The 21,170-nt window shown below is 31.3% G+C and overlaps 1 protein-coding gene across 7 annotated transcripts in view; it reads right to left on the bottom strand.

Annotated features, from left to right (window-relative positions):
* The window catches only part of upSET (SET domain-containing protein upSET), a 485,572-nt gene that overhangs the window by 294,483 nt on the left and 169,919 nt on the right, over positions 1-21,170 (bottom strand). For all 7 annotated transcript variants that reach the window (XM_089595068.1, XM_089595072.1, XM_089595071.1 and 4 more), the window contains 3 exons: positions 13,432-13,585; positions 13,225-13,348; positions 12,876-12,923 (listed from right to left, as the gene is read on the bottom strand). In XM_089595068.1, coding sequence (XP_089451194.1) covers positions 12,876-12,923; positions 13,225-13,348; positions 13,432-13,585 — 326 coding nt within the window. The remainder of the gene's footprint in view (positions 1-12,875; positions 12,924-13,224; positions 13,349-13,431; positions 13,586-21,170) is intronic.

The following is a 21,170-nucleotide window of genomic DNA, read 5'->3' as shown; positions in this document are numbered from 1 at the left end:
TGAGCTTTGCAAAACGTTTAGTTTATTTAAAGAAAACTTAATGAAAAAGAGACACGTCTTTTACCTTTAATAGCTGAATCGAACACTGCGTAGCCCCCTTTATCTTCCTAAGAAGACAGGGGGAGAAAAACGGCCTCGGAGATAGCACCATCAACTACCCCCGTGCTTCGTATCTGTGACTGAGAAACCCTCTGTGTTTTTCGGTCGATTGGAACGTATACACGGAAATTATTAAGAAAAATAAAAAGGTAAAACTTAAAACGAACTGTCAAAGATATTAAAAGACAGAAATATATAGTAACAAATAAGTTATGCCAATATTGGTTGATTTTATTTGTAAAAATTTATATTTACACACTTATGTACTATTAAGAGTCACAAAAGTTTCTTATGATGAGCAAGAACAAGCTCTGTGTTAATATATTATGCACTTGACATGAAAACAAGACTTTTTTTTTTTTTCTTTTACAAGTCAAATGGTAATAAAAATTTTTTATTATTCCACAAGTACGGTATTAAAATCCAAAAAATCATAAGAAGTGATATTAATAATTAGGATTTGAAATGTTTGTTAAACTAAACGATTAAATATTAAATTTATCTGTATGTGTTTTCATAAAAATTTAAAAAATTATACCAAGTGATATTATTTACAAGGTTTAAAATATTTGTTAAATTGAATATGTATAAGTAGTTATTATATTGAATAAAATTGACAGAGATCTATCGATATGAATTTTTATAATTTTTTATATTAGATATATATATATACATATATATATATTATATATATATATATATATATATACACCTACATGCCTCTACAAAATTTTTCTTTAACTCTCCATGCTCATCGTGTCCCACGGTGGGGACCACTTTGTCCGATAGGGGGGCAAAACGGTCTTTTCAGAAAGGTGTAGTAATTTGTTTTTCATAATATTATTTCTTTGCTCCTTTCACTTAAATTTAATTTAATTCCATTACACATACTTTGCACTTCAAGAATCACCTTTTATAATTAGTAATGCACTTAAATAAAAAATATGAGAGCTTGGTGAATTTAAGGTGCCCATACCACCCGCCGTTCTCCTGTATATTTACTATTTACTGTAAATAGAAATATCAGAATTTTTCATTAGAGATTTAGGTGTCATATGATAAACTTTATTTTAAATTTTTTAAATGTAAATAGCTACTTTTCTTTACTTATGATATTGGCAGTTAATAATGCAAAAAAGGAAGGATTACTGTAGTATCGAATAAAATATCTAAAATCATGATCGTTTTCATTGTTGATTTAATCTATTGTCATACAGTCTTAAAGTAACTAAAAATATTCTTCCACGTAAAAAACAATTGAGTTTTTGTCGTTCAAAAATTTTTACATCAATCTTGCACAACAAATTTGATAGGTTAATATTTTAGAACACTACTGTATTTATTTCGTAACAAAAACTTAGGTAAATCGGAAATGAGTTTGACATAATTCAACAATAGGTCGACTTCACATAGTGTCTATTGAGAGCTGAGCGTTTTTCATTCTAACTAATTTTTACTCGCTTTAATTATGTTTTATCTTTTGAAATGTTAAGAACAGACAACAAAATACTTTTTAGTACATTTAAAGATGCTGCTATTGTTTGAGAATTAGTTGAACACTGTTTCCAAATTTATGATATTTTTCAAGAAGCATGTAACGTTATGCTGCTATGCCAACTACAAAATTTTTGTGCGTGGTTCTAAACAAAAATTTAACCCAATAAGAATAAGGTAAAAACCGATAGAATTTTCCTTCGTTTAGAGGCGGCTGAGGTGGACTGAGAGGGGATATAGGAGGGGTTGTGTGGGATAACTCTCCAAAATCACTATATAATATAGGAAGATATACATGTAAAATCAACAGCATTTTATCTTCTGCATACCAACATAGCATGGTAAAGTTATAACGATGACTTTCTAACTGGTGCACTTGAAATAAATTTAAATCAAAAAAACTATATCAAGACAAATTCCTAATATCAAAATATGAATGTACTTAAAAAAATTTTAATTTACTATAATTTTGTCGCAATAATTAGCGCTTTGCACGACAATCATCCTCTCTATAATTATAGGGAGCATGGGAAGAGTAGGGGAGACAACTGACTGCCACGAAATATTAACGATAGTTTTAATAAATCTTTTAGTGTTATAATGCCTATTCTATCAAGAATTGGTATTAAAAAAGGTTATTTACGAAAACCTGTAGAATCAACGAAACGTAAGTATCTCAACTAGATAAATATATGAACCTTTAATTAATACAACTAGCTTGGAGGAAAAAATAAGTATACGTACAAACTATTTGTGCATATACAAACTGTTTTTAATAAGAGGGTGATTGTAAAATTTATTTTAAATTAAAAACATTAAATGTTATTTGAAAAATATTAAAAAGATTGTGTGGTAAAAAATTACTAATATTGCTTGTTATGATCTTGGCAAGAAATTAGCTTAAAAAAAAATTTAAAAAATCTCTAAAAAAAAGTTTCAATGTAAGCAGTGTCATTAAATAATAAAAAATTGAAGGTATCAACGAAGATGTATGGCTAAACATCTTATACAGTTAACTGTGAGTGTTAGAATTGCATAAAATAATTCAAAAGAAAAACACATATTACAAGACATTTAGCCAGTACGCTTCCGATCGGCGAGCCCCTCACGCACCTTAAACGAGCGTTGTATCGTAATATTAGAGTCTTATTATAAGGCCATAAATATCAAATTCTGTAAACTTGCTCAACGTTAAAGCAATTGAGAAAAATTTTTATTGTTATCAACGAGCTAGCAAGTAAATGAATTGACAATATGTAAGGTATAAAAAGGCAAGAAGTTAATTATAATAATTAACTGTATTCTATTAGTACAGTGTTGGAAGTTCTTATTTGTTATTCCTTTATTTTATTGAGTCACAAATCCTTTAGATTAAAATTCAAAAAAGAAACATTTGTATAAATGCTAACTAATTAGAAGAGTTGGTTTAGTACTCTTATGGTATACTATGTCCTAGGTCAGTAAGTGAACTTGTCGTCGCTTGTGTGGCTAATTGATGACAAAGACACACAAGTTGACTGTATGACCGAGATGGGTAAGCTGTTTTTTTGGCCATACACGCTTGAAAATTTGTTTTTTACTGAACCTTTAAACTATAAGGTTATATAGTAAAGGCGCTGAAAACACAAACATTTGGTGGGGGTAGGTGAAAAAATTTTTTTTTCAAGTAACAATCACATGCAATCAAACTTGTGTAACGTTCACGACGTCAAACAAGTACAAGGCTGTAGCATAAATTTTAGAATAAATAAAAATAGAAAATACATGTTTTATAAAGAAACATTGCTAATAATTGAAGTAACTAGACATTTTCATTATTAATAAGCAGATAACTAAGTTTTTTTCATTCCTAGTAAACATTTTTTTTGTTACCTCTGCCCAGTTTCCATTTTTTAAATTTCGTTTGTTTAATAAGAAATACAACAAAAATTTATTGAAGCATTGAAACATTCTTTTTTTGAATAAATAGCTTTCGAAGCAATTTAATTGAACTTTCAATTATTTTTTACCACTACATATTAAGGAAATGATTGAGCGTAAAAAACATGCCTATCCCAAAGATTATCTCTAAAATATGCTAATTTGATATTTAATACATAAAGTTATACGTACTATAAGGTATCTGCACGGTAAAGGAAAACTTGTATTATCACATAGCATACTAATTTAGTTACCTTATTTGGATCAAGGCAACTGACTAGCTAACTCAAACATTTATGAATAAGAAGCGGGTGGAGCGACGGGATATAGTTTGTTGTGCATTTTGAAATCATTCAAGGTGGCTTGAGCGATTTGTATAGGTTTGATCAAAACCTCCAAAACTCTGGAGTTATGTAAAAAAAGTGTGCTAAATTCATTTGCAATAAGAAAATACTGGGGTCAACGACTTAATTTTTTCGCAAATCGCTACTAGATATTCACCAATTTAACACCTACTCTCATGGACAGTAGTGACAAAATTGATTATATCTTCGGAAATATTTAATTAATCTCAAAAATTCGAAATAGTTCTTGAATATTTTGTTACAAAGATCCCATTAAATTCTTAAAAAAGTAGGGTCAACGACTTAACTCAGGAGAAAATCAGAAGAAAAGTATAAAATATTCTTCTGGCTTGCCTCGCCACAAATCCCAATTTTCACTACTACAATTTTACGGTTTTTCTCTGGTAATTTCTTGATGCTTTACTTTAGTTTTATCGAAATAACTATATTTATTGAAAAATTTACCGTCAAAAAGTGTTGATTTATAAGGGGTCTTTGGGCACCCTACCCTAGGTACGGTACTGCCCAAGCCACCTTAAAACGTATTAAAGTGTTTGCAAAAAATAGATTAAAATTTAAAATTTTATTATATTGTAAAATATTTATTTGACATAGAATAATATTGTTACATTCCGAGTTAATACAGACGGATCATATTATAAGTAAAAACGCAATCCACCCGTCAAATTCGTACAAGACGTATTGTTTATATACAGCGAGCTCATATGACAAGAGAAGCTCATACGTCACTTATATGCGTGTGAGTGTAATAGCTTTAAAATGAGTGTTTCGTAATTTACTGACATACAATACGGCCAACCTTGTTGTAAGAATGCATGTATATATATAGGAATTGTACGTAACATGTATGAATGCATAAATCGTATTGTATGTATACATGAATAGTTTACTTGGTCATTGATTGTCCATTTCTAATAATACATAAGAATTTAAAAATTGGCATTAACACATTATTTCATTATGATCAAAATTGATTGTAAAATCCCCAAAAGGATTAATCCCAAAATTTGTAAGCTTACTGTCATACTTGAACTTGTATTTAGCGTTCTTTTATTGCTAATGCGAGCGTTCATCATCACTGATCCAAAAAACTCAATCGCACTTATCAGAAAAATACGATTGGGACTGATGTATTGTTATTTCCTAATATTTGAAATCATAAAATGTAACATCATCGTGCAAGCCTACTGTTTTGCTGTCAACGCAGTTTACAAGAACATCGCGCATTGGTTGACCTAATTCAACGACAGGCCTGTTTTACTCGCTCTAACGCTATAAAAACGCACCATTGCGAGGAAAAATTGCTTTATTTACGTCTGTCACCTGTCCTCTAAAGTTTTAGTTTTCTCTTGACTCCTGTGACTCACGAGTACCTTATACACGTAAGGCATAACGTGTTGGCTGAGGCAACTTGAGTGAATTTCGAGAACATCAATAGAATGGAATACGCTAAGGAGCGAGGTACATCGAAGAAGGCCCGCCGAAAATGGTTCCAGCGATAGCAGAGAAAGCAGAAATCGCAAACCCTTATAGGCTACGAATTCATTTGTGTAGTTTAAGGAACCACTGAAAATTACTGCACGAAGCATTAGGGAACTCCGAAGCAGCAGTAACAGCAATCAGTGATAGATGTAAGTTATTTATCAGTAATATAATTAACACAATAACCTTGTTAAAATGATCTGAATGGATTGTATTCAAAAGAATAACTATTTTAAATTGTTTTAATAAAAGAATTAAAAATTAAACATTAATTAAAATCATCCATATTATTTAAATAAATATTTTCACTCTACTAAAAAGAACAAATAAAGCTTAAGAGCTGAACCCTAAGAGACACATGAATAACCCTAAAATAAAACAGTTAAGACCATACTCTAAACAAGTCTAGTCATAACATTATTCTATAAATTATATGATACATACAATAATATTTTATAGAGTACTGGTAAATCTTCCGGGGTTGCTAGTTGTTTATAAAGATAAAAAAAACAAAATCTGATTTTGTAAACTTAAAAATCGCATATACTGTTGTTATGCGTTATGTATGTTATATTTTGATCATATATTTATTGTAAAAAAAAGTCAAAAGGAACTGATTTTTTATATTTTATCAAAAAAATGTGAAAAACCATTTTGCCATCGAACTAACGTATTTTATATTAGTTACTAAAAGACTGATAAAACTAACAAAATACGTAATAATTTTCTACAGATTATTTAAATTAATTTTAAATCGTATATTTATGAGGAATTATGTAAAATAGACTTTAAAGATTTACATTACAAAAAAAGTAATAACAATAGACAATGCCTACTATTGTGACAAGTGTTAGGTTAGTTCTTTAACTTACTCTTAAATTACTCTGAATTGAATACTACTTAAACGATTTACCGTAGAACTCAAACAAGTTATGTATGTAAAAATATTTTTAGTATTACATATTAAATTAAGAATCATCTTAATTGTTGCTTTATTGAATGCATTAAGGTTATTTAATAATTTATCAGAAAAATTAATCCAAACTGATGTACATTAATATTAAATGTGGCAAAAAAAAGCTAGTTCACTTTGGACACTAAAAAATTACATTTTTAATGACCAAATAAGCGTCTAAAAATCAATACATTTTTCATAACTGCCTACGTATTCATTGTATTCTTGCAAGTCAGTTTCTTAAATTATGTTAAAATTGCTATGATTCACTCGATCAGCAGACTTTAAAGCTACTCGACCCTTGAATCACCTCTGCAAACATATGTATATACCCTTTTGTTGTCGTGCATTGACGTCTTGGAAACCTAACAAAACTTCGTATGACATTATATTCTGCAGGTAATAATTACGTGATAAAACATGATCCAAATCGTTACTCTGAGAAACAAAACAAACTACTTATTCAAATGAAAATTCGCCTAATGAATTGAGTCGCAACCGCGAGGAAGAATCGCGACACGATAAGAATTCAGTTGGCGATAATGAAGAGAAAAAACAAACTTTAACTAAGAATTAAGCTAGATTTTTCTGGCTCAGCTGAATGTATAACTCGATTTGCTTAACGAGCGTACTTCTAAAATTAAAGAAAATATATCAAAACGATACTTTAAAACTTTCTGCGGTGCTGGACAAATACAGGTGAACTCAGATGAGGCAAGAAAAAATGGCTTGAAAAAGACCCTTAAAGCGATGTTGATACTTGTTGCTATGAGAAAGTTGCCAACTCAGGCGAAGTTTGCCGTGTTTCATAAGATGCGCACCAACCTACTGCTGGCCAAGAAGTGGGTAAAGGTGAGCGCTCGAGGTGAACTCAAGCTCTCGTCTTAGTTAAAATAACTAAGAGAAGGGGGCCACGCACATGACTGTACTAGTGTGTACAATCACAACGCACTAGAACTATACCTGAAACCTGGTAGACTTAATACGTGTGTCAGCGTGTGCCCCTTCTAGGCGCTACGTAATATGTAAAAGCTCGCCTCGTTGTGAGAGTCGCATGCCTCTGTCAATACTATTATTTTAACGTGAACAAGTTACACAAAAAATTGAAATAATTTTGAACCCAATTATGTTGAACAAGAGATGTACAAGTTAAGTTAAAATAGGTAGGCAGCCCGTCTCCTTATTTTGCAAGACACTAACAATTCAGGTATTTCTTTCATTACTTAATATCTCTCTGTTAGATACTCATGTAGCTGACTTCTAGATTTTACCACCATTAATAAGGTAATTGAAATAACTTTTGCATGGTGAAAGTAAGAATTGCTAATTAATTATTAAAATTATCAACTGTGTGAAAGAATAAAACTATTTTTTTTTTAAGTAGAATAAGGGTGCATTACCTATTTTTTTGTCACAGTGTGATATTATTTTCCACGTTTATAACGCACCTTGAGTTAATAAATTATACGAGAAAATTATTTAATACCATTCTTTACATCACAAAAACTGTATAGTAAATTTTTCTTTAGTAAATAGAGCACGTTGAGAAGGACAACCACGGTACTATATACACGATGATAAGTATAAGACCACAGTCATAGCAGTATAATAGTTTTGTTTATTTAAATAATAATAAATCTAATTTTTTCAAAAAGTATATTAATGAGTAAAAAACTTCAAAATTTTTGCTTTGCTTCACAATGTCTTTATTAAGTTTGCTTAAATCTAGTACAAGTGTTATAAATGTAGTTGTCGTTCTACGACTATCAGTAAGCATATATTCTACAATATATATGTGTTCGTGTATATGTACGTTATGAGACGCTATGCATTGCATTTTCTACTATCGGAGATAAAGTAAAGTTAATTTGATCGTTTGTTATGAATTTATTTTGTTTTTTTGTTATTTCCATTTCTATTGTCTCAAACATATTTAATTTTGAACTTTTTGATAAGTTATGTAGCAACTTTATATTATTTACATCTAGAAAATGCGCATTAGGGTTACAATATTTACTAAAACCCGTCGTATTGCGATCATTATAAATCGACTTTTTATGCTCCTCTATACGTTCAGAAAGGGCAACTCCTGTCTGTCCAATTTATATGGCATCACATTCGGAACAACTAATCTGATAAACACCCTTCTCTGTAAAATACCAGCGTTTTCTTTACTATTACAGAGAATGGACTTTAAGTTACGTTTGTTTACAAAATTTACTAGTCACTTTACAAAATGACTAATTTTATTAGATACTATAGGTACATAATTCAACATGTAAAATTTTTTATCTTGTGTTGTTCTTTTGTCTGCTTTACGTAGAACTTTATAGAAATATCCATTTGCTTCGAACAAAGCAATTTCATGTTCAATAATAAATATTATTTACAACTTAACGGTCTTCCGATGGGCTCCCCTCTCTACCCCTTTCTCAGTGAGATATCCATGTCGCACGTAGAGGATCTTACATTCAATTCAGTCTCCCCCCTTATTAATGTTCTACACTGGTCGAGATACGTCGATAATGTGTTTTGCATTTGGAAGGGTACAGAGAGGATAAAGATTAATTTTTTCAACTATATAAATGATTTAGTATCGGGCATGAAGTTTACAGCTGAAATTGAAAATGACAATAGTTTAAATTTTCTAGATTTAAAAATTACACGAAACGGCCGTGAGTTGTCGTATGAAATTTATAGGAAACCAACTTCCACAGGTACGCGCTGGTACCGCATGATTCAAAACAATCCAGCAATATAAAAATGAGCGCATTTTACTCTTTCGTACATAGATTATTAACAGTAACTTTAATGAAATCTAGTTACGATAACGAAGTCAACCTATTAAAATATTTAGCAATTAATAATGGCTACAATGAAAACCTTATAGGTAAGTTTATTTTTAAAATAAACAATAGTCTCATTTTAAAATATTTTTATCCAGTTACAACGCAAGACAAAAAATTTCACATGTTGAATTATGTACCCATAGTATCTAATAATATTAGTAATTTTGTAAAGGAACATAATGTTAATACAATTATAGTAAACAATTATAATAAATAAAATAATAAATAAATATACTATTATGAAACATTAGCTTATTACGGAGATGTCAAATTGATTCTCTAGCAAGAATTTTACTGATAGACAGGTTCAAGTTGGTTCCCATCCATTCAATACGTAAATACTATATTTCTTCCATCACATTTTTTCCACGCTTTGGACTGGCAGCCATTTCAATGCTGGTATGTTTAAAAAATATAGACCACTGCTTGAAAAAATCAAAGTTTAAGAAACTGGTTAAAATATTTTTGAGACTACATTAATAAATTCAGAGCAAGTTGTGGAACCTGTTTGATACAATAACATATTGTTTCTTAAAAAGTATTTCTTGTCTATGGTCTCTTTTCATTCACTTTTTTTACTTTGCATCTTGATACACGCTTGTCATTGCACAGATTTCAACTCTTCTACAAATTCAAAAATGTTCCGATTCGGCGCATAAAACATTTTATTTAGATGTGCATAAAAGGATTCACGATTATCAGTAGTACTCGTCCAACGTTAAAGATTTTTTTTTGACTTTTTTTAAATCTAAAAGTATAGTTATCAACATACGGCAGAGTTTCACCCCTTTTACTTAACAAACACCCCATTGTCAAATATTAGGAAAAGTAAAAAAAAATACTATGATAAAAATACGACTGATACACCTAATATATTATAACTGAATACATAGACAGCTTACTTGTGATAAAATCATTCGTAAAAACATTTGTTGATATTTAGTCGACTGAGAGTTGAGTGTGATCGGCTGGTCTCAAGTTCAATGACCTGTTGTTATTCTAAATATTATAGGTGTTCATTTTTCCTTGACGTTACGTTAATTCAAAATTTTATGGTTATGCTTATATTGAAACTTCAACAAAGATGCTGTACTACTTGATATTCTAATGCAATATATATTCTAAGTGTATGGGAACCAATTTGACCATAAGCCCCAATGACTCAATGAACAGTGGGAGCCCATTTGACTTTTTTTATAAATTTGGGAACCAATTTTTCTACGCCCGCTTATTACGTGTTACTTGCTAAGAATCAAAGTCATAGTAAATTTGGTGACGATTCTTGGGAGACTATGTGTTTAGGATGACATTTTGATACGTATTTTAAAAAATTTTTTGCTATTGACTATCATTTTAATTATTTTTTAACTATAAATCACGTATTTCTTATTAATACGACTACCAAATGAAAAATGAAGTTTTCAAATACCGAATCTCACAACAAAATATGTTAACATGACGTCAATTAAACTGATTCAAATTATTTTTTTTAAATACATATTTGATAAAATGTTTACAACAACATTTAATGTTTGAACTAGAAAGCTTCTTGTTGCAGGGACCACTTCTTGCCGGTAAAGTCAGCAATCCCTGCTTGACGCCTGGCATCGGATCCACTGAACCCTACCTACAGCCCTAACACTGTTACGCATTCACCCAGAGTGGAAGATCTGCGGGGTAAGAAACTAAACCTGGAATCACTATGAAGAAAAATTCTACGAAAAAACCTGCCTCAAAACACCCGGGGTTTCATAGAAACTATTTCTAGTGAAAACAGTTTCTGAAAAAATCTGCACTCAACGGGAATCTAACCAACGACCCCTATAACGGTGTTATATCAGTAACAAGCACGCTTACCATTAAGCCAACGCTGTTCCCATTGCATTTTAATTGGCCTTCAATGTTTTTTCTTTATTTTTATTTCACTCGTTTTAGCTTCATCAAAAATTATTTATAATAGTACTTTTAAAAGCAAACACACTTATTTGGTGATAACAATGAAGAGAAATAGTGATTAATTAGTTGAAATTATACTATACATTCTGTTATACTCCAAAAGTATTTTATTATGAAAGGTAAAGGGTACAGCAAAAAAGTGTAAAAAAAAAAAATCATTTGTTTTCAGGAAGCTGCCACAAAGAGCTTAGCTCAGTAGATTGTATTGATCATTCTATTTATACTTGATTACCATGCATTATTATACTATATTATTATTATACAATCATACCACCCACCTACCTACCTACACACACCCTCACCTACACCTACACACACACACACACGTTTAAATGTATAAGTGGGATTTCGCTCCCCTATAGACTTTGACCACCAACTCACGACTACTTTAATTTGAAACAAGTGTCTTTTAATTTAATGTATCAAATATTTACGCTTGTAACATTTGATTTTTTTGTGTGACAATATAATTTTTGAACCAACATAAATCGATGTAAACAGATCAAGTTTTATTTCGTTTTTGCCTTTTTGTTCAATAATATTCAAATATAATTAGTTTATGTCATTCGTAACTACAATTTCTCAATACAAAGCAATATTTTTTATTTTCAAAAGGTTTGAAGAAAAAAATTAAAATGTCTAATCTCACATATTTTAATATAAATATAATTTTTGTATCGTTTGACAGAAGATACAATTTATTAAACGTTCTTCTACTCTGAGTTACATTATTTATGTTATTGTGTTTTTTTTTTTACTATTAGTCAAAGGTACAGGTGAATCAAAGTTTTTATATTTCTCATTTCTGACCCAAAAATGGTCTCATAACAGTAACTGCTTCATCAAAACTTTATTAGAAATCGTGCTGTATTCAACCCATGCTAAAAACAGTTTTTTTGTAATGTATACGCAAAATTTTTGTGTTTTTTGAAATCTATAAATCATAAAGCACCTTTTTTTATTCAATATTAATTATTGAAGAAACCGTTACTGGTCTTTTAGAAGAAAGACACTAAATTTACCTACAGTAATATATTTTTTGACCTATGGTCGTCTTTTTCAACTTTTTATTTTGTTGTTAGAAATATGGTATTTAGAAATATTTAAATATTTCAATATGTTTAAAATTTTAGACTTTACTTAGTTTAAACTAATCTTGAAAAAGCCTTGACTAGATAAGTCACTCCATAACTTCTACCACATACTGTAATTCCAGTAATCTTTCTGCAGCTTCTATGGAACTTAAACATCTACGATCAATATATTGTGTAATTTTTTAATGAAAATCCTGACTTATATTTACTTCAAGTATTGATACAACAATCGTGTTAATACGAAATTTCAGTGTATCAGACGGTGTTTGTCATGGTAAAAGATTCAAAATGACTAAATCATTTTCTAAATCATTTAACTGTTTAATAAACTATTTAATATCCTTAAGCTTATTCAATATCCTATACACTTTGTAAATGATACTGTATTTTTGATATCAGGCTTTCATCTTAAATGAAAGGTAGCTGAAATTGAGTCAAACGTTTTACCACTATATCACAGAACCTCAGAATCTTCGTCTCCGTCATAGTGTACTATCAAGATATAATTTAGAGTGTATTAACAAGTTTATTTTCAGTTATATAGAGTGGATGAACAAATACATTTTTGGTTACGGTTTCATTTCCATATAATTGAGTTACTTTTAACTCGTTTCTATAATGTATTAATAATATCTAAGTATATTAAATGTGTTATACTTACGAACATTGATCACAGCATATCATGTAACCATCGTCATGTTCAAAATCACTGGAAAAATATAGATAAATAAAACTATATAAATAAATAGACTATGACATTCGCTTTTTCTTTTGTTTTTACATTCATCAAATCTTTTCACAAAGTTTAAATATGTTAAACAAAAGGTGAGAGTAATCAAACGTCTAGATTGAGATCTCGAGACAAAACTACAACTTCCCTCTTAAGTACCATGAGTAACCGTGATGCAATTTAACAGTTAAACAAGCTTGACTACTATTATTTAAAATAAGACAAGTTCAAACAAAGGCTAAGAAATATGTTTTATTATAAATAGTTATAAGGTCTATACCATATGCAGCGAGTGATACTGTCTTCATCATCTCCACCCTCTGGGGCAGTTTCAGTTTCCTCTCCTTCTGGTTCAATTTCACGACCAACTTCACTGCTTATAGCACTAGCTGTATCATCGTCCACTGTAAGATAATTTTCAGTTTTAATTAATATGATGTAGAAATACACGTTATAAAATGTGAATCCAATATCTAAAAGCACTTACCTTGATTCAAAATCTGAGATGTTTGTTTTACAACCTTAATCAAGGGATCTAACTCTTTTAACGGATTTTTTATAACTTCAGTCGGTGTATGAGGTGGCGGTGTGCGAGGTAGAGGAGCACCATAATTATGATCTTGTAAAATGACTTGAAGACACTAAAATTTAGAATTACAGGTTTTGAAATATTAGAAATAGTTCAATTCACATAATATAATGATATTAAATAATGAGTAAAATAAAGGTTAAAGTATAAATAAATAAAAATCTATTTTTCTAAGCTTAACTTTTAACAACTTAAATGTTTTAAGTTTAAAAGTGGTGGCACTATTTTACCTTAGCATAAATGGTGTCGTCATATATATCAGTATATTTATACATACATCACCTGCACGTAAAACATGTAGGGGCACAAATTAAAGTTGTATAAGTAACTATACTAGCGCATGTAAAAGATACCATTTTTGCTTAGGCATGATCATGCCACTTGATAGATAAACTTTTTGTGATGTACCCTGATGTATTAAACGTATTATAAGATACAAGTAAAATATTTTTTATTTTTAGGTTCAAACTTCAAATTTTTGTTTTCTTAAATTTTTTATCACAACATGCCACGTTTCACACTGTTGTTTCCGAATGAAAAAATTCATCTCAAGACCCCTTGCCAAATTACTATCTTTACATAAGCTGTATTTACTAATTTTTTAAATCAAATCCTACTTAAATAATTTAATAAATCTCTACTAAGTATTCTTCAAGTATTATTAAGTCTGAATTGTTCAAACTCCATATTAAGTATTTAGCAATGTCTTTTTTAGATACAAATCTACAAGTATGTTTTTGAATGTGCTCGTCTTGCCTCATTATTTAATAAATCTTCAATTCTTGCTCTATTTCGTACTTCTTTAAAACCCTCTGTTTCACCACCTCAATTCAAAACAGTTAAGATTTTCATTTCTCTGATTTCATCTTTTTAGTAAGTTTTCAGCTGCCTAATTACTATCCAATTCAGCATTTTAAATAAATATTTTTTATATTTCTTCTTTGTTGTCCATCTAGAAGCTCTTCCTACTTTTTTTTCTTTTAAAATACAAGCTTCAATCAGAGCTTCTATGGCTTAGCGGTTGACAGTGGTAGAAGAAACTTGAAGGGTTGAGAGATCGAATCCCGTAAAAAATTATAGAGATTTTTTTCTCGGGCTATTTCGTTGGGATGAGTAGCCAGGCACTTTAAAGGAAAGCCAACACCTGAGCAGCTCATCGGGTAAAGTCACTCTAAGTTTTTCAAAGATCGGTACATGATTTAAAGTATTTATTAAAAAATGTAACCCATTAAATCTAATAGTAGCTAGGATGTGCTTGAGAGAATTGTTGCGCCCTGTAAATAATACGCATGCACTAAAGAATTTAATACTTGGAAAGTAATGAGGAAAAAAAGAGCACGGACGGTAAAAGTAAGAGATATTAAGATACGTAAAAGCGCTGCACATGTATACGTGGAATCTAAATATTTTACTGTAATTATACCAACTGAAGTCTTTTAGTACATCACCATTGTTATTTACCATCTTTTGCAATAAATAGAGACTCTCAAGTTATCAATGTACTAATAGAGAAAATTAATAATAAAATACTAAAAACTAAGCAGATTCATAGACATTATTAGCTTGATTTTTAACAAAACCAATGACTATTACTTTGGGTAATGGTCCAAAAATAATATTATAAGAAGTTTTACCATAAATACCACTATGCATTGCCACAGGTTTCACTTCAATACGCATGAGTAGATATTTTTCCATAGAGTTCCGTTGTGCATGCGAGAGAGTGCGGACGTGTCGAGAGAGCGCTCCGTAGGAAAGAGTAATTAAAAAGTAATGAAAGTGAAAATTAAAAGAAATAAAAGTACGAGGAAGTGTAAAAAGTGAAGAAGCAGCAGAGAAAAAAGTGTAAAGTGAATAATTATGAAAGTTTGAAAGGATGAAGTGAGATTAGTGTGGTAGTGGCTGCGTAAAGAGAACACGTGTAAGGCAAGTAAGGAGTGGGTAGTAAGAATAGGGGATAATAAAGAAAGGTATTAGTGAGCGGAAAAACGAGAGACAAGAGGACAGGAAAACAGGTGAAAGTGGTGATAGTAAAAGAAAAAGTGCAGTGAAGTTCGAAAGAAAGTGAGGTTAGAAAAGATATTACAGGAAGAAAGAAGCAGCAATTGGAGAAAGAGGTCGATAAAAGGGGTAATCTGAGAGGTAGATAAGGAAGGTCCCTAAAAAAAACAATTGTGAGGTCGGTAAGGAAGATCACTACTTTGTTGAGTAAGGCCGGTAAATAGAATTTTTGACAGATAGAAGTGGTTGTCGGTAAAGAAGAAAACTGCATTATCGGCAAAATTTAAAAATGACAGGAAAGCCGCCTGCAGCAAGTATGAATACAAGAAATAATACAAGTACAAAATTAAAGGAACAGACTCTATTGAATTTTACAAAAGAAAATCAGGAGAATAAAGAATTAAACGAGAAGATGAGCAGGTTGGAAAGGAAGTTGGACAGCATGATTAGTAGTCTAGAAAGAAGAGAAGAAGATTGGAAAGAAGAAAAACAGATGTGGATAAAAGAAAGGCAACAGTGGATAGAAGAAAAGAAGGCGTTAGAAGAAAGAATAAGCAAGTTGGAATGGGAAACAGAAAAAGCTGAGAGAGAGAAAAGGAGACCGAACATTGTTATAAAAGGAGCAAATATTGAAGGAGAGAATCTGGAGAAGAAGGTCGAAGAGTATATTGAACAAAAAATAAAAATAAAAGTCAAGATAGAGAAGGCCAAAGTGATAAGTGTAAACGCTGGGCAAAATGTGAGAAAGTTGGTGGTAGTAAGGCTGGCAAGTAAAGAAATGAAAGAAGAAGTAATGAGAAATAAAAAACATCTGGAGAGAGGAGTTTACATAGAAAGCGATTTAACAGAGAGAGAAAGAGAGATCCAAAGATTTATTTTAAACAAGTCAAAAGAGCAGAGGAACAAAGGAAAAAATACAAAAGTTGGATATATGAAGATTTTGATCGATGGTAAATGGCTTAGATTTGATGAAAGGAAAGGAGATTTTACAGAGGAAAGAAGAAGGAGCCAAGAATGAAGAAAACAAGAAGATGTAGAGGAGGAGGGAGTGAGAAGAAGAAATGGTAGTGTTTGTGCGTGGAACATTGCGGGAGTGCTAAATAAGGACAGTGAAGTGTGGAAGTATTTAAATGAGTTTGATGTGATAATGTTAGTAGAGACATGGTTGGAAAAGGACAAGTGGACTAATGTAGAAAGTGAGTTGCCAAAAAGCTATGAGTGGAAGTGTATAGCAGCGACTAGAGAGCGTAAAAAAGGTAGAGCGAAAGGAGGAGTAATATTAGGAATAAGCAAAAAATTGGAGAGTAGAAATCATGAAGTATGGAGCGATAATATAGTAATGCAGGAGATTAAACACGGAAATCAGAACTGGAAGATCATAGGAGTATATAGTCAAAATGTAGCAGAGACGATGGGAATTATAAAGGAAAAAGTAAAAACGAAGAAAAGTGGATGCGTACTTATACTAGGAGACTGCAATGCAAGAACTGGGAGAGAAGGAGGTTGGATTAATGAAAGCGATAGTGAGAGTGATAGTGACGACAAGGATGTAAGGTTAAGAAAGTCGAAAGACGAAAAGATCAATGAGGAAGGTAGAAGACTAATAAAAGAAATAACAGAAGAAGGATGGTGTATAGTAAATGGGCAAAAAGGAGAAGAAGGAGAATTCACATACGTTGGTAGCAGAGGAGAGTCGGTAATAGATTACGCAATAGGATGTCAAGAAGCGTTAGATCAGATTAAGGAAATGAAGATAGGACAAAGAACGGAATCAGATCATATGCCGCTAGAAGTATACCTAGAAAAGGAAGTAGAGGTAGGAATTGTAGAGAAAGAAGAGAGAACAAAGGCAAGGAGGGATTGGACTCAAGAATTGATTGATCAGTATGGAGAACGGTGTAAAGACTGGGAGAGAAAGGGAAAAGAGATTGAAGAAAGATGGAGTGAATTGAAAGAAAAAATAGATAGTGCAGTACCTAAGGTGGAAAAACAGTGTAGAGTGTGGAAGATGGGGGATAAAAAATGGCACGATAATGAATGGAAGGAGAAGAAGAAGGATTTAAGAAGAATAATGAAAAGGTGGAGGAAAAAGAAAATAGAAAGAAGTTATTACATAGATAAAAAAAGAGAGTATAGGAACTGGTGTGAGGCAAAAAGGAAAAGGTTTGAAAGATTAGAAGAAGAAGAGATAAAAAAGGCAACATCGGAAGGCAAAGTGTGGAAATATATAAACAAGTACAGGAAAAAACGAAGGAGAGAAATATCCAAAAAGTTCACAGTAGAAGAGTGGAGAAGGTATTTTATGGAAAAGTTAGATGGGAAGAATGAAGAAGGAAATGTGAGGGAAGAGACAAGAAAGGATGAGGCAAGAACAAATGCAGAGGATCAGGAAGAAATGAGCAAGGAAGAGTTCGAGAGGCAGATAGCCAGATTAAAAGTAGGAAAAGCACCAGGAGAAGATAAGCTGGAAAATGAAGTATGGAAGTACATGCCAGGAGAAGTGGATGCAGCTCTGTGGGAATTGCTGAAAAAAGTATGGGAAAAAGGAGAATTACCGGATCAGTGGAGACAAGGTACGATTTGTTTGATTCACAAAAAAGGTGATAAAGATATGTTAGAAAATTATAGAGGAGTTACATTGACATGTACAGCTTATAAGATTTATGCGAGTATGTTAAATGAGATGTTAAAAAAGGAAATCGAAGGTAAATTATCAGAAAGTCAGTTTGGTTTTAGAGAAAAGAGAGGAGTAATAGAAGCTATATATACATTGAAACACATTGTTGAGGAAAAATTAAGCAAAAAAAGAGAAAAATTATTTACATGTTTTATTGATTTAAAGGAAGCATTTGATCGAGTGGATAGGAAAGTTTTAAAAGAAAGATTAATAGAAATGGAAGTGAGTGAAAAGCTAAGAAATAGGATTATGGATATTTATAAAGAAACGAGAAATGTAGTTAAAGTTGGAGAAGAGGAATCCAAGGAATTTTGGACAGAGAAAGGTGTGAGGCAAGGCTGCCCACTGAGCCCGACGCTGTTTAACGTGTACTTAGCGGATCTGGAGCAGGAATTAAAGAAAGGGCAGGTGGGAGGATGCAGAGTTGGTAATGAAAAAGTATGGAGTCTATCTTACGCGGATGATATAGTATTAATAGCAGATAGAGAAGAAGAATTGAAAGAGATGTTAAAAAGATTCAAAAAGTACACAAATAAAAAGAAGATGATTTTAAGTGAGGAAAAAACGAAAATTTTAGTGTTCGAAAAAAGAAAGAGGAATGATAGAAGATGGAAGTGGGGGAGTAAGGAATTAGAAGAAGTAAATGAAATAAGATATTTAGGATATATACTACAGAAAAATGGGAGAAACGATAGGCATATAGAAGAAAGGAAAAGAAAAGCAGTGATAGCTATGAAAAATGCATGGAGCATAGGAGAAAGAATATTTAAGAATAGCTACAAAAAAAGAAGAAAATTATTTACAGCCCTAGTAGAAAGTATAGCGCTATTTGGTGCGGAAGTGTGGGGCTAGGAAGAAGAAGAAAGACTAGAAAGTATACAGAGAAGATATATGAAATGGATATTAGGGTTAGACAGCAATACACCAAATTATATAGTGGAAGAGGAGTGCAGATTAGAAAGGATGAGTATAAAAGCGTTAAGGAGAGCGTTAAAGTTTGAAGAGAAAATTAGGGAGTCAGACATAAAATTAGTAAAAGAATGCATAAGAGAAAAGGACAAGGACAAGGAAAGAGAGAGAATAGGAAAGGATTCAAAAAAGAGAGCTGAATTACTACGGGAAGAGAAAGTAAAAGAAACAAGATTTATGAAAGGAGTAGAATTTAGGGAGGAAGTAAGAGAAAAAATATTAATGAACAAGGAAAGAAAAGAAAAAGAGAAGAGATTGGAAAAGATAGAGAATTCACGGTACAACAGAACATATAAAGGTATAAGAACAGAAGAGGAACCAGAATACTTGAAAAAGGATATGCCATTAAAGGATAGAAAGTTAGTAGCAAGGTTTAGATGCGGAAATGAATGCAGAAGTAGAGAATACTGGAAAGGAGAGGAGGATAAAAAGTGTAGATTATGCAAGGAGGAGGAAGAAGATCTTAGACACATACTAAATATTTGCGGAGATACGAGAAATGAAGAAGAAATGGAAAAAATACTAAGCCACGATGCAAAAGAGATAGAAGTGCTAAGAAAAGTAATCAGAAAAAGGAAGGAGTCAGAAAAGATCTAAAAGATAAAAGAAAGTATGCAGAAAGTTAAGGTAGTAAAGAGAGAAGAAGGATTAGTAGGACAAGAAAGAAGAGAGAAAAAGAAATGCAAGGAAGAATGAAGAATACAAAAATATATGGACAATTTAAAGAAAAGAGTTGTTAATTTTTGAAATTTTTGATTGTTAAGTAGTATTAGAAAATTTGTTTACTGAATTAAATATAGGAAATTTTGATAATTTTTGATAATGTAAGTTGTAAATTGTTGAATTTTTGATAGGCATGTGTTTAATTTTGAAGTTTGAGAATTGAGTTTTGTAGAATTGGAATTGTAGTGATATTAAATTTGTTTTATTTCAATTTTATTATAAAAAAGACAAAGTAGATATTAAGAACAGTTAAAGTAAAAATGAATGCAGTATGTAGCGTAGATTAAGTATATATTAAATGTACAAAATGTTACGGAACCCCTCCAAACCCGTAAGGGACGGAGTATGAAATAAATAAAAAAATAAATAAATAAATAAAATAAATATTTTTCCATACTTTTTGACAAGCTTTGACACGTGCTACTAAAACGAATGAAATTAATTTAACACGTTTAACTCAAAGCTTTGCTTTTTCGATGCAAAAAAAAACCAACCTCAAGATATCTATGAGGCAAAACACGGCGCGAAATTTTACTAATCGCAATTTAACCTTAACACTAGTTAACTAGTAGTAATGTGGGGCGCTTGACGAGTCTTGTGTTGGCATTCAACAGATCGTCTATCTTTGTCGCTATATGGATACACAACACTTAAATCGTTAAGTGAGATAATTTATCCATAGGCCTGAAACTCAAAAAGTTTTCAGATACGCTCTGTCAGCATATGCAATATATAGAAGCTAAATTCTATGGCAGCATTTAGATCTTAACCTCCATTCACAGTTAAATTGATACGTTAAGTGTGCATGATCAATTTATTTGTCACCATTAGCAGGTACGACTAATTTGATTGAGAACTATCTGTGAGCGATGAATATCAGCTTGTGTTGCATCCAGAGTAATCTCTCGATGTTAATCTCTTGTTAAAGTTGGTGGAATATCAAACAAAAGAAGCTCAGACTTCGAGCACTTGCAAGAGTAATTAAGTAAAAAAACTATTTTTTCATTTTACATAAAAAAAATATCTTTTGCTGTTCTCTTTCCTTTTTTCTTCTTTTTCTTTGGACATACAACACTCTTTTTTTGATTTGTTGTTCTCTTTTTATTTTCGTCTGGCTTACACGTTTTCTCAGTCTTTATCTTTTGCCTGTACTCTTACGATGTATGGTTTACGAGTGTCACTGTTAGTAATAGACATCAGCAAAATTTACTGGACAAAGGGATGCGATTTCGTTATTTTCCAAGGAAAAAATTGTTGCACTTTTGAG

The sequence above is a fragment of the Copidosoma floridanum genome, unplaced genomic scaffold (assembly GCF_036245765.1).
Source record: "Copidosoma floridanum isolate Cflo_tuat_1 unplaced genomic scaffold, Cflo_Japanese_pri ptg000024l, whole genome shotgun sequence".
Classification (NCBI taxonomy): domain Eukaryota; kingdom Metazoa; phylum Arthropoda; class Insecta; order Hymenoptera; family Encyrtidae; genus Copidosoma; species Copidosoma floridanum.
The sequence above is the reverse complement of the archived record's forward strand: the minus strand, read 5'-3'. Positions and strand labels throughout refer to the sequence as shown.